This window comes from Gadus chalcogrammus, chromosome 21 (assembly GCF_026213295.1).
Source record: "Gadus chalcogrammus isolate NIFS_2021 chromosome 21, NIFS_Gcha_1.0, whole genome shotgun sequence".
NCBI classification, from domain to species: domain Eukaryota; kingdom Metazoa; phylum Chordata; class Actinopteri; order Gadiformes; family Gadidae; genus Gadus; species Gadus chalcogrammus.
Window position 1 is genome coordinate 2,100,587 of NC_079432.1, and position 27,029 is coordinate 2,127,615.

At 49.2% G+C, this 27,029-nt stretch overlaps 2 protein-coding genes across 2 annotated transcripts in view; one reads left to right on the forward strand and one right to left on the reverse strand.

Moving 5' to 3' along the window:
• Positions 1-968: 968 nt before the first annotated feature.
• Positions 969-22,017, reverse strand: LOC130374559 (synaptosomal-associated protein 25-A). Its single transcript, XM_056581385.1, has 8 exons — positions 21,938-22,017; positions 11,813-11,954; positions 10,268-10,309; positions 9,283-9,331; positions 5,590-5,707; positions 3,174-3,293; positions 2,586-2,730; positions 969-2,439 (listed from the first exon to the last, which is right to left on the reverse strand). The coding sequence occupies exons 2-8, from the start codon at positions 11,882-11,884 to the stop codon at positions 2,371-2,373; spliced, it is 615 nt and encodes a 204-aa protein (XP_056437360.1). The 5' UTR covers positions 11,885-11,954; positions 21,938-22,017; the 3' UTR covers positions 969-2,370.
• Positions 22,018-25,834: 3,817 nt separating this feature from the next.
• Positions 25,835-27,029, forward strand: part of disp1 (dispatched homolog 1 (Drosophila)) — an 8,695-nt gene continuing 7,500 nt past the window's right edge. Inside the window, exon 1 of the mRNA XM_056581845.1 lies at positions 25,835-25,999. Coding sequence (XP_056437820.1) covers positions 25,835-25,999 — 165 coding nt within the window. The remainder of the gene's footprint in view (positions 26,000-27,029) is intronic.

The following is a 27,029-nucleotide window of genomic DNA, read 5'->3' on the forward strand; positions in this document are numbered from 1 at the left end:
CTGTTTTGACCGCATGCTGTGAACTTTATCCTGTAAACGATTGGACTGTATTTGAAAACTTATATTGACCTCCATATAGACCTCCAGCTAGAAATGCGAAGTTACTATAGGGGCATTGGGTGTGGGTGTGTTTGGACACTGCATAAATACAAACCGATTTATTTCTGACTCATTTGTTTAGCATTAACATATCTAGGGACTAAATATTGATTTGAGGTTGCCATGGCCACCCGGGTGCACCCTTAACTGCAATATCTTTATTTTCCCTAACCGTAATATCCTTTGTCTACCAACAGGTGTCAGTGTAACCCAACCTTCCTCAGGGCTGTCCTCGGTGCAGCTGAAGGTCACACAGGCTCTGCTGCCCCCTAGCGGTCAGACAGCTGCCTCTGCTGCCCCCTAGCGGTCAGACAGCGGCCTCTGCTGCCCCCTAGCGGTCAGACAGCGGCCTCTGCTGCCCCCTAGCGGTCAGACAGCGGCTCTGCTGCCTCCTAGCGGTCAGACAGTAGAGGGACACCCAGAGCCGGAGGGAGCGCTCCAATACCTACTGGTTGTTGTACCGTTTCTCCCTCGGGTCGATGAGAGAAGGGAGTTATTCTCCCACTCGCTCCACAACTCACCTCCTCCCATAACCTCCCCCTCTATGGCGTGAGGAGAGTGAGGGGGGAGGGTCGAGTAGTGGATTGATTGGGGGGTGTTCATTGATCCTTTGGGTGTGATTGGTGATGCTGCAGTACTCAGCGGACCCTCCAGAGAGGAGATCAATATTAATACACCTCTCACCTCATCTATCAGACAGCCAGTACATGGTCCTGGCAATTAAAAATAGTACTTAGCGTCTTAGCTAGGATAGAGAATTATCCTAGCTCTCTTTGTCGCATACAGGAATGGATTAATCGTGCGTCTGCCAAATGCCCTAAATTCAAACGTAATGTAAATACAAATGAAAGAAGACGACAGAGGCGAGCAAGGGTTCATAACTTTAATCAATTCAGCTAGCTACAAAAAGTCCACCACGGCACAGGGACGGAACACGGAGGAGTTTACATGCGTTGAGGACGGCCAGTGGCAGCCGGCCAGTCGTTGGGTTCTAACTACAGCGGCCAGTCGGTGCATGGCTCTAAAGTACACAAACAGCAGAACCCTTAATCATGTTTTGTTCCAGAGTATAATAGGTATCGCTGTTATTTACTCGTATTACTCATATTTTTTTATTACTGATAACAAAGCACACATGAGGAGTCAGCTAACGGGTGCTGTCTTCTTATAAAAGTAAGGTCTCCCAGAAATATGCGTCTTCGCTTTACACTGCAAACGTTTTGTTTTTCCGTTCTTCCTCATTCCGGTTCCGCGTCCTAACCCTACGACGGAGAACCGGACGCGCGCTCTTAGAAAACCCCTCGCTCTCCTCCTCCTCCTCCTGCTCCTCCTCCTCCTCCTCAACAAGATGGCCGGCTGGCTACACGGGGCCACGTTGGTGGCCGGTGGGTTATGGAGGGAGACGATAATACTGAACATGCCTTTCCTCCACACTGCCATGTTAGCGAGCTGTTTTTACACACACCCTTTTCCCCACATGTTTTATTGATAAGACTTTAATAATCTACCGTTGGTCATGCAGAACACACAGGCCACGTTACTTGGAATGCAATGTCTAACACAGATACAAAGGCTAGCTAACATGAGCGAGGATGGGGCCTTCTGATTGGTCGAGGGCTACTTTCAGCCCTGCCCCCACATCGACTGACTCGCCCCCCGCTGAACGAGAAGCGAGACCCCCCCCCCCCTCTCTCCCATGCCGACTGTAACTAAGGAAGATGACAGCAGCTAAATGGAAACAGCGTTACGAAGACCATACAGAAAAGAACCCAAGCAAACCGTTCAATCATTCAGGTACAGCTCATCCAGAACAGTGTGCTATATATGATATATATATGGATATAGTATAATATATGGTATATATATCTATATATATCTATATATATATGTTTCAGTAGAGAGAATTAAAAACCATCGAGTCAACACTATATACAACCTTTGGAAAGAAGGAAATACCGAGCATAAGAAATCTTGTTACCAGGACAACCATCTTGAAAAAAGCCAGACAGACGACACAGAACAACGTTAACAGGGGTCAAGTTAGGGTCAGGGGTTAAGGGGGCGTTGGGGTTGGGTTTAGGGTCAGGGTTAGGGTTGGGTTACTGTCAGGGTTCAGGTTGGGGTCAGGGGTCGGGGCTGGGGAGGGGTGATATGTGCATGTGTGCAAACCAGGAGGTCAATACCATGATGAAAGCATGTCTGAGCGCGTTTACGAGGGGGGGCGGCGCGTACGCAGACCCCCAACGCCACGCCAGGGTGCATGCTGGGAGTCTAGCCACTGCCCAGCATCTTTGTGGCGCGCTGGTTGGCCTCGTCGATCCTGGTCTTGTTGGAGTCGGCCTGCAGGGGGCGACAGAGGGCAGAGGGTCGGACATCGCTACAGTCTGCAGAGTATTATGGGATGTGATCCAGTGTATTATGGGATGCGTTTGTGATCCAGTGTATTATGGGATGTTTTCCCGTGTATTATGGGATGTGACCCGTACCTTGTCCATGATGCGGTCTATCTGGCGGTTCTGCGTGTCGATCTCGTTGCCCATGTCCAGCGCCATGTGACGCAGGTTCCCAATGATCCCGCCCACCTGCTCCAGGTTCTCGTCCATCTCGTTCTCCCGGGCGTCCTCTGTTACCCTGCGCACACACACACACACACACACACACACACACACACACACACACACACACACACACACACACACACACACACACACACACACACACACACACAATCACACACAGGCATGCACACAATCACACACAGACATGCACACACAGCCACACACATACACACATACACACACAATCACATGCACACACACGCACACAAAGAGAAACTGTTTTTAGAATTGAACTTGCCTCCACTTTCCTTTAAGGCCTCTTGTTTGCTCTAATCCCTCACCCTTCCTCTCTCTTCAATTCAATTCAAAAGAGCTTTATTGGCATGGAAAATAAACATTACATTGTCATTGTCTCTCTCTCTCTCTCTCTCTCTCTCTCTCTCTCTCTCTCTCTCTCTCTCTCTCTCTCTCTCTCTCTCTCCCAGTGCTCCTCTCTCGCCCCAGGTGCGGTCCTACCTGCGGATGAATCCTCCGCTGATGGCCATCTGCTCGCGCTCGTCCACCACGCGGGCCGGCTGGCTGGCCACCACGCCGTCCTGGTTGTTCCCCCACGCTTTGCTGCCGCCGCTCTTCATCCTGCCGGCGGGGAGGAGGAGGAGGAGGTGTGAGTGGACGGCGTTGCGTTGTGCGCTGCTCAACATAACGCTGCTCTGATTGTCATGCATTCAGCGCATCGCTTTGGACCCGCAGGCTTCAGGTCTACGGCAAGCAAAGCGGAGCAGGCACGAGCTGTTAGCCAGGGAGCTAGCTAGCTGCTACGGCTACTAGCGCGGGCATCCAGCTAGCTAGGTGCTCTGGCTACTAGCACAGGCTGTATTTAGCTAGATAGCTGGATGTTATAGCTACTAGCAGAGGCTGTTAGCTAGATGCTATAGCTACTAGCATGGGCTACTAGCTAGCTAGGGGCTATGGCTAATAGCATAGGCTCCGAGCTAGCTAGCTAGGTGCTATGGCTAGTAGCATGTTATATCCCCTGGGTATATAACATTGGTTTCGGTATGCTAAGGCTCAGATCAGGTTAGAGGTTAACATGCATTCTGAGAGTCTTAAGACCCCAACACCCCTGCATCCATCCCAGGGTTCCCATGGTAACAGAGAACAGCGTGTGACATGATGGGACACAGACACACACACACACTGACGGGACGCTGACAGCCGCAGACGACACGGAAGGCCACCAGGAAAAAACTGCAAAATAAACGACTGAAAAGTATTTAAAAAAAAAAAAACGACGGACAAAGAAAGAAAATTGGAAGTCGGACAAACTGCAGGAAGTAGAACTCTGGTCCTCCCGACGCCCTGTCTGTCTGCTGTGACTCTCTGACTGTCTGTCTGTCTGTCTGACTCTCTGACTCTCTGTCTCTCTGTGTTCATACATAATGACTAGAGTTACCATCTATAATTTCATTAATATTCATCATAGTATTGGGAATGTGATCGGTCATTGATTCCACCTCAGTGAGGCATCCATCTTGTGTCACACACATCTGTTAGGATATCTGTACGCTACGAGGATTTTACGGTTCAACCAGAAGTAGCTTAACTGGTCGGTCATGTTGAAGCTTGTCTTAACTGTATCTTAATTATCCTTAACGGGCTTTACGACCTCTTCCTCTCGTTTACGCTGGTTTGTGCACGGCTCGGAAAGACCTTGCAAAGACTATCTTACGCTATGCTATGCTACGCTATGCTATGCTACGCTATGCTATTGAACACTGTGCTCGGCTACTATATGCTTCAAATGTTATGGTATGCTACGTTATGCTATGCTAAGCTCGAGCTCAGACTTTATTCACTCTAAATAAGAGACTAATGAATCCTGTGATAACATGTTTTAGTAGTTTACCATCTATTATGTTGTTGAAATCACATCAACATCATCTACAGCTCGTCCATCTACATTTACCATAGCAACCCTATACCCTACACATAGCAACTCTATACCCTAGCCATAGAAACCCTATACCCAACCCATAGCAACCCTATACCCTACAGTATCCATAGCAACACTATACCCTACCCATAGCAACCCTATACCCTATCCATAGCAACCCTATACCCTCCAGTATCCATAGCAACACTATACCCTACCCATAGCAACCCTATACCCTATCCATAGCAACTCTATACCCTACAGTATCCATAGCAACCCTATACCCTTTAGTATCCATAGCAACTCTATACCCTACCCATAGCAGCTCTTCCTCTTGGATCATCCGCTTCCACCTCGTCGTCGTCGATAGCAACAAGCATCCTGACCAGAGCGGGGGGGGGGGGGGGGGGGCTGCGGGGGGCTGTGTGTGGCGCGGTCATGCATGCATGAGCATTCTCTGAAACATGCACCGCTCATTCCCCGGAGAACGGCCTCGCTGTCGGTGGGGGGGAGGGGGGGGGGGCTGCTAGGAGATGCTAAAGAGATGCTAGGAGATGCTAGGAGATGCTAGGAGATGCTAGTCGGAACCCATGCAGACGAGGAGCTAGCAGGCAGAGCTAGCAGCTAACTACCAGAACCATCTTAGAACCACGGTCTGCGTCGCTCTAACACACTTCTGGAAGAGCTGTGTGTGTGTGTGTGTGTGTGCGTGCGTGCGTGCGTGCGTGCGTGCGTGCGTGTGTGCATGTGTGCATGTGTGTGTTTTATTTGTGTGTAGTCAAAAGAATGTGTTTGGATGTGTGTGTGAGGATGGCATCTGTATGTGTATGCATATGTATAATTTATATATTGAATATTGATCATGGCTTCAAAGCCCATTCGGTGCCGTCTGCCTATGTGAGGTGGGTGGGGCCTAGAGTCTGTCAGGGCTGTGCTGATTGGTCCGTGGTGCCTGTGGGCGGGGCAGTGGGCGGGGCCGAGGCAGGCAGGCGGACCTACTTGTTACAGGGGCAGGAGCACAGACCACAGAACTTCCCTAGATCGTTCAAATTCTTCTCTGCATCCTTCATGTCCTTATTGATCTGGTCCATGCCCTCTTCGATGCGTTCCAATTGTTCTGATTAACATGAGTTCACCCACAAGGCACGACATGGAGAGAGAGGGGAGAGAGACAGAGGGACGTGGAGAGAGAGGGGAGAGAGAGAGAGAGAGACGAGGAGAGAGAGGGGAGAGAGACAGAGGGACGTGGAGAGAGAGGGGAGAGAGACAGAGGGACATGGAGAGAGAGGGGAGAGAGACAGAGGGACGAGGAGAGAGAGGGGAGAGAGACAGAGGGACGTGGAGAGAGAGGGGAGAGAGACAGAGGGACGTGGAGAGAGAGGGGAGAAAGAGAGAGAGAGGGGAGAGAGACACAGGGACGTGGAGAGAGAGAGGGGAGAGAGACAGAGGGACGTGGAGAGAGAGAGGGGAGAGAGACAGAGGGACGTGGAGAGAAAGGGGAGAGAGACAGAGGGACGTGGAGAGAGAGACAGAGGGACGTGGAGAGAGAGGGGAGAGAGACAGAGGGACGAGGAGAGAGAGGGGAGAGAGAGAGAGACGAGGAGAGAGACAGAGGGACGTGGAGAGAGAGGGGAGAAAGAGAGAGAGAGGGGAGAGAGACACAGGGACGTGGAGAGAGAGGGGAGAGAGACAGAGGGACGTGGAGAGAGAGGAGAGAAAGAGAGAGAGAGGGGAGAGCGACAGAGGGACGTGGAGAGAGAGGGGAGAAAGAGAGAGAGACAGAGAGAAAGAGAGAGAGAGAGGGGGAGAGAGGGGAGAGAGACAAAGAGAGAGACAAAGAGAGAGGGGGAGAGAGACAGAGAGAAAGAGAGAGGGGGAGAGAGACAAAGAGAAAGAGAGAAGGGTGTGAGAGACATAGAAAGAGAGACACGGAGAGAGAGGGGAGGGAGAGAGAGAGAGGGGGGGGAAAGGGGAGAGAGACATGGAGAGAGAGGGAGAGAGAGTGGTGAGAGGGAGACGACCATGAAGAGAGAAGGGAGAGATAGAGAGAGGGGAGAGACAGGAAGAGAGCGAGAGAGTGAGGGAGCGAGAGTGATAGAGCGAGAGATGGAGAGAGTAAAGGGGAGAGAGAGTGAGGGAGCGAGATATGGAGAGAGTAAAGAGGAGAGAGAGAGAGAGAGAGAGAGAGAGAGGACAAAGGAGAGAGGACAACAGCTTCAGACACTCACTGTGACAGAATAAAAAACAGAAGAAAGAAAGTAAAACCAACGTAAAGGAGGAAAGAGGGAGGACTCCACCACACAGGTCAATGTGCTCCTGAGCACGGCGGTAGTACCTACTTGTCACACGGACATATGAACAGACCACAGCATTTCCCTAAATCTTTTAAACTTTTCTCGGCCTCCTTCATGTCTCGGTTGATATGGTTCATTCCATCCTCTACTCGGTCAAGTTGCTCTGGTCAAAAGGACGACAGCAGGGGAGTGAATTCATCGACTGACGCACACACATTGTGTGTGTGTGTGTGTGTGTGTGTGTGTGTGTTGGGGAGAAGGGTGAGGAATGTAAGGCTGAAATGAATCTGCAAAAACAAAATATGGAATTGATTTCAGGCCTTTTTCGTTGAGTGTTCCTGATCAATTTAGAGATGGGTTTGATATTGTTCCGCGGGCGAACAGAGGCTGGTCTGTCTTTCTCTACCTCTGTTATCGGTGACTTGAGGTAAGTGAAGTCGGTCGTTCACTTTGTTTAAAGTCATTAGTCTAGCAGTTTGGTGGCAGCTAGCTAGCCGTTTAGTTTACGGAGGAATGATCTTTTACGAGGATATTTTATGACAATATGAGTCAGATGCTGTGTGTTTATGGTATTAAAGGATGATTAGAGGGCAGTCAATGATGGAAGCTGATAACCCATGTTGAGATCGTTGTGAATGTAATCCCTTATGCTCAGGGATCGGTTAACAAAAGCCTGCTATTAGAAACAAACTGTTATAATCAGATGTTATAATCGGAGGCTGAGCTTTGGTTGCCATGGCTTTGGGGTTGTTCAGAAAGGCATGTTTGTCGTTAATGTGTGTGTTTAGTATGTGTGTTAGTGGTCTGATGTGAGAGCAGTAAAACACGGAGTGGATCAGGGTGTTATGTGCTTTTTGTAAAGTCCCGGCCCAGCCTCAGTTTGTCTGAATATGTTCTTTCTCTCGCTCTCCCTCTCGCTCTCCCTCTCGCTCTCCCTCTTGCTCTCCCTCTCGCTCACTCTCTCTCTCTCTCTCTCTCTCTCCAGATCGGGGTTCAGTGAAACTCCAGGATCCAGCCGGTTGGATCCACTCCAGGATTTAAGCTCTCCAGGATCCAGCCGGTTGGATCCGCTCCAGGATTTAAAGCTCTCCAGATCCAGCCGGTTGGATCCGCTCCAGGATTTAAAGCTCTCCAGGATCCAGCCGGTTGGATCCGCTCCAGGATTTAAAGCTCTCCAGACCCAGCCGGTTGGATCCGCTCCAGGATTTAAAACTCTCCAGGATCCAGCCGGTTGGATCCGCTCCAGGATTTAAAGCTCTCCAGATCCAGCCGGTTGGATCCGCTCCAGGATTTAAAGCTCTCCATATCCGGCCGATCCAGGTAGGAGATTCTGCCCCAGATCTTCTACAGGAGGCCTGGGGTCTCCCACAAACTACTGATCAGCTTAATTCCTCGTTCTTTCTGGAGGTTTAAGTCTTGTTTTAGTTCAGGTGAACCGCCAAGGCTTTGCAGGGAGTTTACAGAAGGTGGCTGTGAAATGGAGAAGGGTTGGTGTTTAATCCTGCGCAGCCGAATCAGTCATGGTAGGACGGAGTTGTAGTCGTATAGAACGTACTTCAAACCCCAGACATGACACTCCTCAAACGACGGATCGACTGACACCTGAGATGTGGTGTCAGGTGTGTTTACGTTTGGTGTCACTGTCACTGAGCGTGTGGAACTGGATAGGAACCAAATAAGGGTATCGACCTAAAGGTTCTAATCCCTGACTCTGGGACGTGTGCTCACTGAGAGGTCTGAAACGCTACGGGGGCCTGTCTGGACAAAAGAGAAGAAGGGGTGCAGAGGTTTGCGTTTGACAGTTATTGAAAATGGTTTCGGTTATTTTAGTTTTTTGTTTCAACGTTGCTTTTCATTTTGTGAGTCTGTTTGTTGTGTGTGGCCAAACTGTCGTAAAGTAAAGATTTCAGATTTTCTGGTAAATAAAATAAAATCAGATATAAATAACACATCTAAATAAGTCAGCATTAATAAATAATACGAAGCTGAACTAGAAGAGTAAAACATATTAAATAATTTGAAATCTGAACAGAATTACTTGACTTAAAAAAAGATGTAAAAAAAATGAATCATGCATTACTGATAAAATAAAATCATTATTAAGAGAAAGGAGAGAGATTAAATTAATTAGTTTGGAAATGCATTAAATTTACGATAGATACAGCACATAAACAGACCACACATCCACAAATGTTTTGGCACCAAGTTCATGACAATATTACCTTTACTTTTGTCAAAAATTGTATCAAAATGATACAAGCAATTTATAATATTATCAACCAAAATGGGTTGTATAACATGGTATATCTTTTAAAACACCAGCCATAGCTACTTTTCCGTACATAAGCCTAGCCTAGCCTAGCGTAGCTAAATGCTAAAGTTATGTGTCCGGACATACCTCCTTGCTCGTCGAGCATGACCAGAGTTCTGATGCCGGCATCTTTGCTCTGTTGTCAGGGGAACAGCCGACCAATCAGAAGAGGAGGAAGTGACGACCAATCACATGTGAGGATAGAGTAGAGACACAGAGAGTTTTGTGAGTTTTCCTGGTAGAATGTGGCTCCAGCTCCAGTCTTGTTTACGTGACCGCAACGATGGGTTTATACTTTAAATTAGTGTTTTCATACACAGTCTAATGGTACTTCATATCGTGCGGTGAATCCTAATTGGTGCAAGAAAACGAGCACTGGGCAGCATAATGCAACATCTGTCTGTCTACCTGTCTTGCTGCCTGTAGGTCTGTCTGTCTACCTGCCTGTAGTCCTGTCTGTCTACCTGCCTCTCTGTCTGTCTGTCTGTCTGTCTGTCTGTCTGTCTGTCTGTCTACCTGCCGGTCTGCCCGTCTGTCTGTCAGTCTGCTTGCTTGTCGGTCTGTCTGTCTGTCTGTCTATCTGTCGGTATGTCTACCTGCCGGTCCGTCTGTCTGTCTGTCTGTCTACCTGCCCGTAGGTCCGTCTGTCTGTCTGTCTGTCTGTCTGTCTGTCTGTCTGTCTGTCTGTCTGTCTGTCTGTCTGTCTGTCTGTCCATCTGCCTGTAGGTCTGTCTGTCCATCTGTCTGTCTCCCTGTAGGTCTTTCTGTCTGTCTATTTGCCTGTTTGTCTGAGAGGAGTGTCTTTCCTCATAAAGTAAACGAGATGAAGTACTCATAAAGTATAACTATATATATACTGTATAACTCCAGGTGGGTGAGTGAACTCCTAGCCTCAACCTGCTGCTCTAGAACAAAGGAAGCAAACAGTTTGACCTCTGACCCCCCACCTTTGACCTCCATGTTAGGCTCTAGAAGAGAGATTGCAATGACCTGATGGTTGACATCAGGGGTGACGTCGTGGATGACATCATAGATGACATCATAGATGACATCATGGCGGTGGTTCTCTTACCTCTTCCACCAGCTGGAGCATACGGCGAGTGCTTTCCAGGGACTGGGGGGCGAGAGAGGGAGAGAGACATGGTTAACATGGGGGAGAGAGAGGGAGATAGTTAACATGTGGGTGAGAGAGAGACAGTTAACATGATATAGAGACAGATACAGTTAACATGAGAGAGAGAGAGAGAGAGAGAGAGAGAGAGAGAGAGAGAGAGAGAGAGAGAGAGAGAGAGAGAGAGAGAGAGGGAGAGGGAGAGAGAGAGACAGTTTACATGTGGGTGAGAGAGAGAGAGAGAGAGAGAGAGACAGACAGTTAACATGATTTAGAGACGGATACAGTTAACATGAGAGAGAGAGCGAGAGAGAGAGAGAGAGAGAGAGAGAGAGAGATTCAGACCATCCATACTCCTGCAGTATATCGACATGGTGAATACCCAGACTTAGAATCCTGAGTGGATGAGTGCTTCTTTGCCCGCCGTTCTAAAAGCCCCATGTTTGAGACATGATTCGTGTTACATAAAGTAGAGAGCGGGGAGGAAGTAGTCAGGGGACTGCAGGGCTGTTCTTTACTCCCCCATTCTGTGTCGGCTATGTGTTGGTGATTGTGTAATTGTGTGTGTTTGTGTGTGTGCGTGTGTGGATTTCCGTTTGTGTGTTCATGTGCATTCATGTGTGTGGTCTGTAAGGAGAGATGAAAGTAGACCCTCACATTACATCTCTTCCCATTCACACATGTGCCTCACAGACACACACACGCACTGTATTATAAAACACAAATTATGCATGCTCGATGCAATGTGAAGTTGAAAAGCATTCCTGTATGATGATGATAAAGTTCTTTATGATGATGACATAGTTATGTATGCTGATGATATAGTTCTGTATGCTGATGATATAGTTCTGTATGCTGATGATATAGTTCTGTATGCTGATGACATAGTTCTGTATGCTGAAGATATAGTTCACAATGCTGATGATATAGTTTTGTATGCTGATGATATAGTTATGTAGGCTGATGATATAGTTTTGTATGCTGATGATATAGTTATGTAGGCTGATGATATAGTTGTGTATGCTGATGATATAGTTATGTTCCTCTGTATCCTGAGGGTTCTGTGATTCTATCCTTGGTTTTATACCTGGTTCTATACCTGGTTCTGTCCATGGTTCTCTATGTGGTGCTATACCTGGTTCTATATGTGGTTCCATACCTGGTTCCATCCGTGGTTCTATACGTGTTTCTATCTGTGGTTCTATCTGTGGTTCTATCCGTCGTTCTATACCTGGTTCTTTACGTGTTTCTATCCGTGGTTAACTACGTGGTTCTGTATTTGGTTCTATACCTGGTTCTTAACGTGGTTCTATTCATGATTCTATCTGTGTTTCTATCTGTGGTTCTATACCTGGTTCTGTCCATGGTTCTATATGTGGTTCCATACCTGGTTCTATCCATGGTTCTATACGTGTTTCTATCCATGGTTCTATTTGTGGTTCTATCCGTGGTTCTATCTGTGGTTCTATCCGTGGTTCTATACCTGATTCTCTACGCGGTTCTCACCTCATCGCCCAGCTGGTCAGCACGCTGCTGCATGTCCGACAGCTCATTGCGCATGTCTGCATCTTCTGCCATGGCTGTTGTGTGTGTGGACGGAGCTTAGCGTCTCCAACAGGAAGCAGAAGAGTCTGTGATCCGGGAAGGTCTGTGAGGAAACAGAGAGGAAGGCTGTTATCGAGGAGAGGAGGTCAGCTGGACGATGGAGACCTGATGGAGTCGAGGTGTGGGGGTTCAAGTGAGATTTCCTAATGGACACATCAAAGTATCGGTCCACGACTAACGAGGAGAAGAGATGGAAGCCAACTGTCTCGAGACCCGTGAGTAACCCGAAGCAAATGGAGAGGTTTAGAAGGCTGAGAGCCACGGCCCGTTGTTGTTGAGTTCACTGTGGATCTAGAACTCTTAAACACTATTTAAACCCGGTTTTAACATAATTCACAAAGAGTTCTCATTCTGCGGAGTCATCTCGTTCTCTGGATAGAACAAGCAGAACCAGGCTGTCTGAGTTCTGCTCCTACGACGGATCGGCCCTCTGGGGCTTGTGGTGAGATACCGAGCGGCTGGCCGTTCCAAATTGGACCATTCAGCAGCAACTCGTATTTAATTAAAGAAGTGAAAAATGAATCAATCAACACCAAAATAAATTGGCGGCCTCTGTGCACCCTGTCAGTCAGGACCGACCGTTTTCCAAAACAGACATTTTGGGTTTGTAGAAGGGGAGGAGCCTTCAGACAGCATGCCTTCAGAGGAACACGGTCACCAGTGGATTAGCCAACCAGAGGCACCGTCTGCTTGTTAGCTTGGTTAGCTCAGCTAGCCTCTTAGAGGGCCCCGTCTCTCTGTTGCCTGGACGACAACCTGTTGAGAGATCTTATACACCACTTTACCGTTGGAATGGACAACCCTACATCCTCCAAGAAAACAGGTAAACAACGGGCCGCTGGTGAAGTGATATGAGGATCAGACATTCAGCATTTACAAACTCTGATTTCTACGGCTTGAACCGGTCTTTGATTCCTCAAAAGAAACCGTGATGGACGTCAACGGTGGTGAGCCACGTCTCAGGAGCATCACGCTGTCATGCTGTTTGGCATGAAAAGTTCTAAAGTTTGATTTAATTAAAACAGCGTTAAGGGTCTCTGAACATTTCTAGAACAATGCTCTGCTTCCTGTTTTGAGGAAATACAACATCGCCAAATTCTGCATTCTTTCCTCTAAATTTTTTTTTATTTGATTCATGATTTCACTGAAAAGCGTGCTGGGCCTCCCAGGTCTGAGTTACGAAACGCCTCCAGAAATCACAGGTCAGGGGTCAGCAGCGACTGGCTGCCATGTTCCTCCTCCCCTAACACCCTCGCCACCTCGGGCTGTATCATCACCAGCGGCTTGGCAGCCATCTCGTTGACCCCCTGCTCTGGAGGTCGTTCTGCATCCCTATCCGCTCCTCCCCGTGCGGCGTCGCCATGGAAACCAAGGCTGACGTCAGAACGCGGGCGTGCGGGAGACGGAGGTTCTCTTAACTGTGGAGACCCGTTCCGTAGCGCCGGTTCTCCTGAATTATAAATGTGTCCCCTGGCCAGATGTTACTGAGAGCATCTGGCTCCTCGTCTGTCTTCACACGCTGGGGCCACAGCCCGGCCTCTCCGTCTGTCAGACGTCATCCAGAACCTTCCTGCTGGGCCTCTGATTCAGCAGATGTGAAGGTTTCAGTCTGGTCCTCTTTGGTATATAACGGCACAGAACATTCCACTATTTGAACCAGAATTTGTTGTTTTATTCGGTGTTCAGATTCCAGGAGCAGCAAAGTGTCGAGTCCTTAGTCCGACAACGAGTACAGAGCTCCCACTCTCTCCTTTGTCTCCCCCCACCCCCCCTCTCCACTCTCCATCTCTCAGTTAACTGTCCTCGATTCCCGTCTCCCTCTCTCTCCGAGTTCCCCTCGGTGGCGTCCATGTTGGATCTGGTTACATAACCGCAGTAATGCAGCAGAATGCATCGGCCAACTCTCCAAACGGAATCCAAAATGTCTCCTTCACCGCGTGGGTGATGCAAGAGACTGTAACCCTGGGGCTGGGGGCCCTGGCCGGCTCGCGGCGGGCTGGGGGCCCTGGCCGGCTCGCGGCGGGCTGGGGGCCCTGGCCGGCTCGCGGCGGGCTGGGGGCCCTGGCCGGCTCGCGGCGGGCCCTGGACCCCTGGGGTCCGCTAGGCTGTAGGACACCGCGTTTAAATCAGCTCTGGAACACAAGTGATCTATTTGCCACAAAAATAATCGCCTCACTCTGGTTATCTGGTGTAAACCCCCGTCTCTCTTTCAGATTAACATTTTATACATGTAAACAACACCTAATCTCTGATCTCTAATCTCCATCCCTCTCTCTCTCTCTCTCTATTTCCTGTATTATGTCTGGACCAGAGGTTCTGCTGTAACCCAGTAGGACTGCTGGACCAGATGTTCTGCTTTAACCCAGTAGGACTGCTGGACCAGAGGTTCTGCTGTAACCCAGTAGGACTGCTGGACCAGAGGTTCTGCTGTAACCCAGTAGGACTGCTGGACCAGAGGTTCTGCTGTAACCCAGTAGGACTGCTGGACCAGAGGTTCTGCTGTAACCCAGTAGGACTGCTGGACCAGATGTTCTGCTTTAACCCAGTAGGACTGCTGGACCAGAGGTTCTGCTGTAACCCAGTAGGACTGCTGGACCAGAGGTTCTGCTTTAACCCAGTAGGACTGCTGGACCAGAGGTTCTGCTTTAACCCAGTAGGACTGCTGGACCAGAGGTTCTGCTGTAACCCAGTAGGACTGCTGGACCAGAGGTTCTGCTGTAACCCAGTAGGACTGCTGGACCAGATGTTCTGCTTTAACCCAGTAGGACTGCTGGACCAGATGTTCTGCTGTAACCCAGTAGGACTGCTGGACCAGAGGTTCTGTAACCCAGTAGGACTGCTGGACCAGAGGTTCTGCTGTAACCCAGTAGGACTGCTGGACCAGAGGTTCTGCTGTAACCCAGTAGGACTGCTGGACCAGAGGTTCTGCTGTAACCCAGTAGGACTGCTGGACCAGAGGTTCTGCTTTAACCCAGTAGGACTGCTGGACCAGAGGTTCTGCTGTAACCCAGTAGGACTGCTGGACCAGAGGTTCTGCTGTAACCCAGTAGGACTGCTGGACCAGAGGTTCTGCTGTAACCCAGTAGGACTGCTGGACCAGAGGTTCTGCTGTAACCCAGTAGGACTGCTGGACCAGAGGTTCTGCTGTAACCCAGTAGGACTGCTGGACCAGAGGTTCTGCTTTAACCCAGTAGGACTGCTGGACCAGAGGTTCTATAACCCAGTAGGACTGCTGGACCAGAGGTTCTGCTGTAACCCAGTAGGACTGCTGGACCAGAGGTTCTGCTGTAACCCAGTAGGACTGCTGGACCAGAGGTTCTGCTGTAACAGGACTACTGGATCCCTGATCATGTGATGATCACAGTATTTGAGGACGTGAGAGGGGGCAGTGTGGGGGAGGGCTGGACGACCACTGATCAGTCACCGTGACGACGGTCGGCTACTTATCTCTACCCCCAGCTGGTCGTCGTGACGACGGCGGTGGTCTGATTCATATCGTCGCTGACTCAGTGCTCAGAAGGTTTGAAAAGGTGCCAGCGGCAAATGTTCTGAATTTAAAATATATTTATATTGTAGCCGACTGGTATGAAAATACAAGCCTTCTTTTGGTTTCTCTCTTGTATCTCTATAATTATTTAATAGGTATTTATCAGATGCCGATATCCAAAGGGGCCTACAGTGAAGTCAGATGCAGGTCATTAAGCAGCAGGTAGGGGTTGGACAGTACAGAGACAGGTCATTAAGGAGCAGGTAGGGGTTAGACAGTACAGAGTCAGGTCATTAAGGAGCAGGTAGGGGTTAGACAGTACAGAGACAGGTCATTAAGGAGCAGGTAGGGGTTAGACAGTACAGAGACAGGTCATTAAGGAGCAGGTAGGGGTTAGACAGTACAGAGACAGGTCATTAAGGAGCAGGTAGGGGTTAGACAGTACAGAGACAGGTCATTAAGGAGCAGGTAGGGGTTAGACAGTACAGAGACAGGTCATTAAGGAGCAGGTAGGGGTTGGACAGTACAGAGACAGGTCATTAAGGAGCAGGTAGGGGTTAGACAGTACAGAGACAGGTCATTAAGGAGCAGGTAGGGGTTAGACAGTACAGAGACAGGTCATTAAGGAGCAGGTAGGGGTTAGACAGTACAGAGGCAGGTCATTAAGGAGCAGGTAGGGGTTAGACAGTACAGAGACAGGTCATTAAGGAGCAGGTAGGGGTTAGACAGTACAGAGACAGGTCATTAAGGAGCAGGTAGGGGTGAGAGGTAGACTGAGGACAATGGGGATCAAACCCAGAACCTATCCTCTATATCAAATATCTCTATAATTCTGTTATCATAACTAATACATGCTATTGTAAGATTCTGATTCTGTATCTAGGATTATTTAACTCTGATCGCAGTGATTCCAGAATAGCAACGGTCTCCGTGGTAACGGGACACGCAGGACGCATCACTAATTCATCTGGTCGAGAGAGAGAGGGAGAGATTGAGGGAGAGAGAGAGAGAGAGATTTTGAGGGAGAGAGAGATTGCGGGAGAGTGAGAGGGGGAGAGTGAGTGAGAGAGATTGGGAGAGAGAGAGAGAGAGAGAGAGAGATTAGGGGAGAGAGAGAGAGAGAGAGAGAGAGAGAGAGAGAGAGAGAGAGAGAGAGAGAGAGAGAGAGAGAGAGAGAGAGAGAGAGATAATACGCTGGTCTGAATGGGCACTTATCTCGGTGTTAAAAATAAACGGGTCCTCATAGAGCTGGGATTCCCTGGTTGCTAGGAGACCAGGGAGTGATGGACCAGAGCTAGCCTATAGCCCTCTGGCTCAACTGCCTTTAGAATGTAGCGTCTTAGCACAACTAGCCACGTGTTCAATACTACAATTACATCTTTGTTATTACTTAATTAATAATCACATCTAATCTAATAATCAACAAATGGAACATGAGGCATCCGATTGTTGAGCTCAGTGAGGATCGAGACAATAAAAGTCCTTCTGTTGTCTAAACACCGGGGGGGCTTTTACTTTGTGAGCGCCGACCCCCATTGCTCTGAGTGACAGCTGTGGGCGGGTCGTTGTTTGTTTACCCTGGAGGGGGTTGCGTACTGACCGCCCACGCCGGTGACCCACTGCAACCAGGGCCGTAGAGCGTGCAGTGTGCCCCCCCCCCCCCCCAGGGATCCCCCGGTGGTTCCACTTCGACTTTCGCTACAATCGCAAAAAACGACTCCACGTCCTCTCTACTGATTGGCTGGCAGTGAGCCCGCCCTCTCAGACTGTCGTTGTGATGAAGGGCTTTATCAATAAAGGTGTGGCTCGGCCGGAACAAAGAGCCAAATCAGAGACGCCCGTAACCCGACGCGCAGGAAGACACGGCGAGAGGGACAGACAGACGGACAGACACGCTGCGGTGAGACGGACAGACACGCAAAAGCACGTCTGTCCGTCGTTGGCTCATGCATGCATACGTAAACGAACACACTCACACATTCACAAACGCATGCACAAATAAATGCACACACACACACACACACACATGCCCGCGCACGCACGCAAAAACACACGCAAACAAACGCTTGCACAAACACACATAAACACACACACACACACACACACACACACACACACACACACACACACACTCGGATACACAAATGTGAACAGCAGTTACCCATGTCCAAACATGCAACAGCAAACACACATCAATGAACACACATGAACAAACACAGAGCAGATGGCGGCTCGCTGCAGCTGATTCTGTCTCCGTTCATCTGATCTCTCCACCGTCTGCGCTCTAGAACGTCGTCATACTGGGACCAGGTACTCGCTAACCCTCCGAGCATGCCCTGGTGCGATGTGTTGGATTTGTGACATCACGGTGTCATGAATATATCGGTGACATCACAGGACACTGCGGTGATGCCCTCAACTACTCCCGCATGACAACATCTGGCTGGACTTGATTCTCTGTCAATGACCAGATACTGACCGGGTTAATCGGAACTAAATCAGCACAATATTTCCATTATCCAACAGATTCCTTCTTCTCCGTCACATAGGATATCCTCCCGGAACGGCATGTGATGTTATAACGCTGAACTGCTAGGTGCCTCACGTCGTTTTACCAAATGAACTGCGTTGCCGTCGGTGACCATGCCCCCTCCCCCTCCCCCGCCCCCTCCCCAGAGCAGCCATTTTGATTTGGTGTTTGGTTTTGATGCGCACTGTCGTCTCGGACCGTCTGAGCGCCCCCGGGGGCTGCGTCTACTCCGACCGCCGCGTCGGACTCTGACCGCTCTCCTCGGCGTGACCTCAGCCTCACAGCGTCGACACTCGCCGCCGCCGTCCTCCGCACACACACGTCAACATGAGAGGGACACCTCTAACGGTTGACCTCCGACCCCTAGCCTGAGCCCTAGGGCTAGGGGTCAGGTGACCCCTGACCCCTGCTGTTCCCTGTGTTTCTGATATGCACAGATAATTACTCAGAAACAGATTCATGCGGGAGAGCGATGCCCTCGTTCAGACCTGTCCCAACTCAGCAGAAGGTTTAACTCAATACAGCACCACATTTTAGGTTTGGTGAGAAGGTCAGGGGTCATTGCGATGGTGAGCAGAGAGTTCTGATACACAACAGAACACAACTGTTCATTCTTGGTTCTAATCCCTTCTTTACAGATGTTAGGGTTGGTCCTATCTCTTTACAGATGTTAGGGTTAGTCCAATCTCTGTACAGATGTTGGTTCTATCTCGTTACAGATGTTAGCGTTAGTCCGATGTCTTTACAGATGTTAGGGTTAGTCCTATCTCTGTACAGATGTTAGGGTAAGTCCTATCTCTGTACAAATATTAGTTCTATCTCTTTACAGATGTTAGGGTCACTGTACAGATGTTAGTCCTATCTCTTTACAGATGTTAGCGTTAGTCCTATCTCTGTACAGATGTTAAGGTTAGTCCTATCTCTTTACAGATGTTAGTTCTATCTCTGTACAGATGTTAAGGTTAGTCCTATCTCTTTACAGATGTTAGGGTTGGTCCTATCTCTTTACAGATGTTAGCGTTAGTCCTATCTCTGTACAGATGTGTTAGGGTTAGTCCTATCTCTGTACAGATGTTAAGGTTAGTCCTATCTCTTTACAGATGTTAAGGTTAGTCCTATCTCTTTACAGATGTTAGGGTTAGTCCAATCTCTGTACAGATGTTTGTTCTACCTCTTTACAGATGTTAGCATTAGTCCTATCTCTGTACAGATGTTAGTGTTAGTCCTATCTCTTTACAGATGTTAGTACTATCTCTGATATGTTAGGGTTAGTCCTATCTCTGTACAGATGTTAAGGTTAGTCCTATCTCTTTACAGATGTTAGTTCTATCTCTGTACAAATGATAAGGTTAGTCCTATCTATTTACAGATGTTAGTTCTATCTCTGTACAGATGTTAAGGTTAGACCTATCTCTTTACAGATGTTAGTTCTATCTCTGTACAGATGTTAAGGTTAGTCCTATCTCTTTACAGATGTTAGTTCTATCTCTGTACAGATGTTAAGGTTAGTCCTATCTCTTTACAGATGTTAGTTCTATCTCTGTACCGATGTTAAGTTTAGTCCTATCTCTTTACAGATGTTAGTTCTATCTCTGTACAGATGTTAAGGTTAGTCCTACCTCTTTACAGATGTTAGTTCTATCTGTACCGATGTTAAGGTTAGTCCTATCTCTTTACAGATGTTAGTGTTAGTCCTATCTCTTTACAGATGTTAGCGTTAGTCCTATCTCTTTACAGATGTTAGGGTTAGTCCTATCTCTTTGGAGACCTAATCCATACAATCGTAGCACTGAACAACAAATAGGGAAGACTATCATATTACTGATCAGGATATTGGGTTTAAATTGATAACGTTGATATTCTAGGCCTTCATCAAATATTGATAAACCACACATTACCATACTCATATTCAGACCACTGCGATTCATTTGATTGTCTTAAAAACAGACTTAATAATGATCAACCTTCTCACAAACGAACACGTATTCCAATCCTTTCTGTGTGTGTGTGTGTGTGTGTGTGTGTGTGTGTGTGTGTGTGTGTGTGTGTGTGTGTGTGTGTGTGTGTGTGTGTGCGTGTGCGTGTGCGTGCGTGCGTGTGCGTGTGTGTGTGCCTGTGCGTGTGTGGGAGAGTCTGGATTCCTCTGTAACGCAAGCCAATAAAATATTGCCCCCCTCCCCTCCCCGCGCGCATTGCGCAGCACACAGACTTCTTAAGAGCCCATTGATTTCCCAGAAGCTGTATCGATCTGAGGACGTGTTTGGAAACCGGCAGGGGAGCCAGGATTACTTGCTGATGGAATTCAGATTCACAAAAATCATTTTCAGACCGCTTCTGCTTCTCATCCAAACCCCCCACCCCCTCCCCCTCCCAACCCCCCTCTCTCTCTTCTCTCTTCTCTCGTTTCCTGCAGTCGAACACTAAAGCCACATAAAGACGATCCCGTCTTTGTGCGGGCTGGTGCATCCCTAGTACGTCGGAACATGATATCGAGATTTGGTATTGGGATATATGATATCGGGATGTAGTAGAGACACGTGATATCGCAGTCGGCGCGTGTCGTCCCGGGGGATCCTCACTCACGCGCCAGTCAACACTCATCTCCCATCCGCGTCATGTCTTGTTTCCTGCGTGCGTTAAATCGCATCACGTCAATATAAGTCGCGACGGATCAACACGTGACCTAAACATCTCGCCTGCCGCAACGTCAAGAAGGCATCAAAGAGACGTGCGGTCCAGCATCCATGATCTGACGGGTCTGCGTCATATCGTGGAGGCGCGTAAGAAACAGATGAGGGGGGGAGGGGTGGGGGTGTCATAGTGCGGCTTTCACCGCGAGCCTCCCGCGCTTTATTAATCTCCCCTCTAGACCCTCACCCCACTGTCTAACCCACCATCACTACCACTATCCCCACCATCACCACTCCCATCATCCCCCCCCCCCCTTCCACCTCCATCTGGGAAACGCGCCAAGACAGGGACCACGTCCCGGGGTATCTCCCCCCTCCTTCCCCGTCGCGTTCTGGCGCACTTCAGCTCTACGTCGTCCGTCCCGTCCCGTCCCCGGGCTCCCACGACCCCCCCTCCTGGGACACACGCTGCAGCGAGCGTCCCCCGGCCCGGGGGGAGATTCTTCTCTGCGGCATTGCGAGTGTAGGGGGGGGGGGGGGGGGGCGACGGGGGTGGGGGAGGAGGCTCCTCACCCACGGGAGACACGGAGATCGAGCTCAGCCCTGCTGCGCAAAACCCCGCAGATGACGACGCGTGAAGAACACGACCGAAAAGAGCGAGAGAGATAAAGACCGCTGTGGTTTGTGTGTGTGTGTGTGTGTGTGTGTGTGTGTGTGTGTGTGTGTGTGTGTGTGTGTGTGTGTGTGTGTGTGTGTGTGTGTGTGTTTGCGCGTGTGTTTGTGTGTGTCAGTGTGTGTTTGCGCGTGTGTGAGTGTGTCTGTGTGTGTATGTGTGTGTGGCAGCGGTGCTCTGTCCAAGGTGCTGAGCACGAGGAAAACGCCCACATCTTAACCGCAGTAGCCCGGTGGTCGCCGGGCCCCCCCCCCCCAACCCCCCGAAAGCGGTCCCGTCCTCCGTCTCCACCGGTCCTCCGTCTCCCCCGGTCCCCCCGTCATGGTCCCGGTCTCGGTCCCCCCCGGTGCTCGATCTCCCCCGGTTCCCCGGTCCTCCGGTCTTCCGTTTCCCCCGGTCCAGGTCTCTGTCCCCACCGGTCCCCCGGTCTCCCGGTCTTCCGTCTCCCCCACCCCCGGCCCCGTCTTCCGTCTCCCCCGATCCCTCCGTCACGACCCCCGGGGACTTCAACAGCGCGGTGCGGTGAACCTCCCCTCGAGACGCCAGCGTTCAGAGGACGCCGCTGTCCTCGAGCGTCGCACGCCAGACCGAACAGATCAAACGAGCCACTTATCAAAAATACGGAATACCGCGAAATAAAATACACAAGATAGTCTAACAAATCAGTTCGATGATGAAACGTTAAAACATCCGGAGCGGTTCTTACCTGAGTCCGCTGTGCGTGACAGGCGGGGGACGGGAGTGTGCGTGTGAGCGTGTGTGTGTGTTTAGGATCTCGGCTCGACTGGATGCTGCAAACACTCGGCGCTCAGCGTCCTCTTCAATGGGAGAGATCCAGCTCGCGTCAAAGATGGCGGACGCTTTTGACGTCATCAGTCTTTTTTTTTTATAGAGGTCTGTCAGAGAGAAGGGGTGGGGGGTGGCGTATGTGTGTGTTTGTGTGTGTGCGTGGGTTTGTGTGTCTGTGTGTGTGTGTGCAGGGGGCGACATTGACTGCTTTAGATCATTTATAAGTCACTTGTGCAGCATATGTTTACTTAAAAGACAGCCATACACTTGGTCACATAGACGCGCACATACGCATACACAAACGTTGACAAACGCACACACAAATACACATGCACGTACATATGGACATAGACAGACCCACAGGTACGTAAATACATAAACAAACACATATACACAGAGACAAAATCACTCACACTCAAGCAACACACAAAATTAACACACACACACACACACACACGCACACACACACAAGCACTCACAGACCCTCTCCCGCCCTGGGCGGGGGCGAAGGTGTGACATGTTTTTGACCCACAGACATGTGGACGTCGGAGTGATGTATCGCCGGCCTCATCACCGTGGGAACCATCCCGGCCTCTGATTGGCTGCCCTCCGGGGTCTCTGCTCTGCTCCTCTCAAGATGAGTTAACGATAACATACAGTGTGTGTGTGTGTGTGTGTGTGTGTGTGTGTGTGTGTGTGTGTGTGTGTGTGTGTGTGTGTGTGTGTGTGTGTGTGTGTGTGTGTGTGTGTGTGTGTGTGTGTGTGTGTGTGTGTGTGTGCGTGTGTCCGGGTTGGGTGTCTGTTGTTTGTGTGTGTGTGTGTGTGAGTTTCTGGTGTGGGTGTCTGTTGTGTGAGTGTGTGTGTGTCTGTATCTGTGTACCCTATATCTGGGTGTGTGTGTGTGTGTGTGAGTGTGTGTGTGTGTGTCTGCATATGTGTGTGTCTGCGTGCATTTGTGCAAGGTTGTGTATGCGTGTGTTATTGTGTATGTACGTGCGTGGGCATATGTGTGCGATTGTACTGTTTTTGTTGTTTGTTTGGCGTGCGCCGCGTCCATCTCAAGGGGATTAGTGATGGCTGAGTCTGGAGACTCATCACCACTCATCAACACCTCTTCAGGGTCCGTCATTCATAGTCGAGACGTCTGAGAATCGACCAATGGGTGCAGGCGCTGTAGTGTGGGGTGAAGGGAGGGGGGCTACTGGCTGCTCCCCTGCCTTCACAATAAAGGCGCTGCACCAAGAGAGAATCCCCTCCACATGACAGAGGGGCTGATGGGAAATGCAGTTTCTACTCCAGAATCGCAGACGCTAACCCTACGCAGTCACTAGACACACAATGCTAGCTAACACAGTGTGAACACAATGTGTGTGTGTGTGTCCGTGCAAGTGTCTCTGTGTGCGCATATTTGTTTGTGTGTGTGTGTGTGTGTGTGTGTGTGTGTGTGTGTGTGTGTGTGTGTGTGTGGAGGGAGGGACTGGAGTTAAGGCAAGATGATGTGATTGATTCTGACAGACAGACAGACATTCATGCAGACAGACAGGTCTATGTTTAGGGATGTAGTGTGATAAGAGTGACCCTGCAGTGACTCAGCAAACACTCTCTCTCTCTCTCACTCTTACTCTCTCCCTCCCCCCCCTCTCTCTCCCTCCCCCCCCCTCTCTCTCTCTCTCTCTCTCTCTCTCTCTTTCTGTCGCTCTCTCATTGCTACATGGCTAAACAACATGGCCCCATAGTTTCACTGTGACAGTGCTACATGGCTAACATGCTGCATGCTCCCTACAGGACTACAGGTCTGTAGTTCATCGGTTATCTGAGGTGTTGACGGATGGAGACAAGAGGACGATCTTCATCGATCTGATGCTCCACACCTCATCCTCCTCCTCCTCCACCTCCTCCCTCCCTTAGTACCGCCACACCTCCTTCTCATCTTCCTCCATCTCTCCTCAATACTTCCCCTGACCCCTCCTATCCCCTCCTCCCCACCTCCTCTTCCTCCTCCTCCTCCTCCTCCGTCACCTCCTCCTCCTCCTCTCCTCCGTCACCTCCTCCTCGCGGTGATATAACAATTCTGTCATCTGCCAATGTCTCTCGTCCTCTTCTACTCTTCTCTCTATCCTTCCTTCTGTTAAAGAAGTGTGTGTGTGTGTGTGTGTGTGTGTGTGTGTGTGTGTGTGTGTGTGTGTGTGTGTGTGTGTGTGTGTGTGTGTGTGTGTGTGTGTGTGTGTGTGTGTGTGTGTGTGTGTGTGTGTGGGGGGCTGGTGTGAGTGATAGAGAGAGAGATTATTTGGTGCATGAGAGACTAATTGGTCCATGGAGCAGAAAATAGACCTTGTTTATGTCCATTTAACAATGACAGACAGACAGAGAGTCAGGCAGACAGGTAGAGGGAGGCCTGGATGGATGGTTGATAGATACATGATGATAGCTACATGATGGATGATGCCTGATGATAGATACATAATGATAGATACATGATGGATGATAGCTAAATGATGATAGAAACATGATGATGGATGGAGGATTGACAGATGTAATCCAATGCAAAATGAATTGAATTAAATGAATTAAATAGATTAGAATGATGAGGAAGAAGGGAGAGGAGGAGGAGGAGGAGGAGGAGGAGGAGGAGGAGGAGGAGGAGGAGGAGGAGGAGGAGGAGGGGGAGAGATAGGGAGGGGTGTAGGGTATTTCCCAAAAGTTTGAAAACCACTGCAGAGCCTAATAGATACTGCAGAGAGAGGGAGGGGGAGGTGAGGGGGAGGAGGGGGAGGAGGGGAAGAGGGGGAGGAGGTTAGGGGAGAGGGAACGCAGACAAAGAGGGAGGGGGACAGATTGTTCTGGTGATATGAGGGTTTATTTATGTTGCCAATAAAGCTATTTTGATTGTAGCTCAATGTGATCAAGCCATACTCCAGAGATGGATGAACTGGACTCTCAGAGGTACATATTCATATTTATATTCATATTCATAAATGTTTATCTGGTAAAAGTTTCATCTTCACCAACACTTACCTTAGATGATGATGAGGCTTGATTTACTGTCTTATCATCACAGAGATTTGTTGTTACATGTTATAAACTGTTGTGTCAAACTCTATTCCATAATATTATTTGATGATATGTTATGCTGTGTTATTTATTATATGTCTATTTTGTGATATTAAATTCAGTTGCATTATTATATATTTTGTTGTTACATTTATAACTATTTTGTTATATTATACAACATTATATTATAATGTGTTACGCTATTTTTAATTTTGTTCCGTCATACTACTACATAACGGTGTATATATACTATTTAGTTATACTATGTAACGTTATATTATAATAAGTTATGTAGTGTTGTGTTGTAGAGGCTTGCAGGCATTGTTCTTATACTTTAAAGATAAGAAGGCCCTCAGAGAGAGAGAGAGAGGGGGGAGGGAGAGAGAGAGAGAGAGAGAGAGGGGGGGAGGGAGAGAGAGAGAGAGGCAGAGGCAGTGCTACGGAGAGAGAGTGAGAGAGAGAGAGAGAGAGAGAGAGAGAGAGAGGGCGAGGGCAAGGGAGAGGGAGAGAGGGGGGAGAGAAAGTGTGAAAGAGGGGGAGAGAGAGAAGCAGGAAACCCGACCATATATGGCCTCAGTTGACGTAGAGAGGATACCCAGTTTCCATAGCAACAGGCAGGTGTGCGACTCTGACAGATAATCTGTGGTTTCCATCCGTGGAAACACACACACACACACACACACACACACACACACACACACACACACACACTCTCTCTCATGTTCTCTCATGTCGTCACACGTTCACGGAAGCCGTTCACCTCATGTGTCCATCAGAGCGGAGCGTGGCGGAGGCCGGACCCCCCATCACCGGGCGGAGGCTGACGGAGCAGCAGGAGGTCCCGGGAGGAGGTCTTCACCCTGCCCCACCAGACCGGCCCGGTCCACAGGACCCAGTCCGGTCGGGACCCCTCATCACCTATCACGAGGTGAGCGTTGACGTTTCTGTCCTCTATGTCAGTTTTGTCGAGTTTTTCTTTACGATGTCCGGCTGGTGTTAGACGATCCTCAGCACTAAGACACTCCAGTGTTAGACGATCCTCAGCACTAAGACACTCCAGTGTTAGACGATCCTCAGCACTAAGACACTCCAGTGTTAGACGTTCCTCAGCACTAAGACACTCCAGTGTTAGATGATCCTCAGCACTAAGACACTCCAGTGTTAGACGTTCCTCAGCACTAAGTCACTCCAGTGTTAGATGATCCTCAGCACTAAGACACTCCAGTGTTAGACGTTCCTCAGCACTAAGACACTCCAGTGTTAGATGATCCTCAGCACTAAGACACTCCAGTGTTAGACGTTCCTCAGCACTAAGTCACTCCAGTGTTAGATGATCCTCAGCATTAAGACACTCCAGTGTTAGATGATCCTCAGCACTAAGACACTCCAGTGTTAGACGTTCCTCAGCACTAAGACACTCCAGTGTTAGACGTTCCTCAGCACTAAGACACTCCAGTGTTAGATGATCCTCAGCACTAAGACACTCCAGTGTTAGATGATCCTCAGCACTAAGACACTCCAGTGTTAGAAGATCCTCAGCACTAAGTCACTCCAGTGTTAGATGATCGTCAGCACTAAGACACTCCAGTGTTAGACGTTCCTCAGCACTAAGACACTCCAGTGTTAGATGATCCTCAGCACTAAGACACTCCAGTGTTAGACGTTCCTCAGCACTAAGACACTCCAGTGTTAGACGTTCCTCAGCACTAAGACACTCCAGTGTTAGACGATCCTCAGCACTAAGACACTCCAGGGTTAGACGTTCCTCAGCACTAAGACACTCCAGTGTTAGACGATCCTCAGCACTAAGACACTCCAGTGTTAGACGTTCCTCAGCACTAAGACACTCCAGTGTTAGATGATCCTCAGCACTAAGACACTCCAGTGTTAGACGTTCCTCAGCACTAAGACACTCCAGTGTTAGATGATCCTCAGCACTAAGACACTCCAGTGTTAGA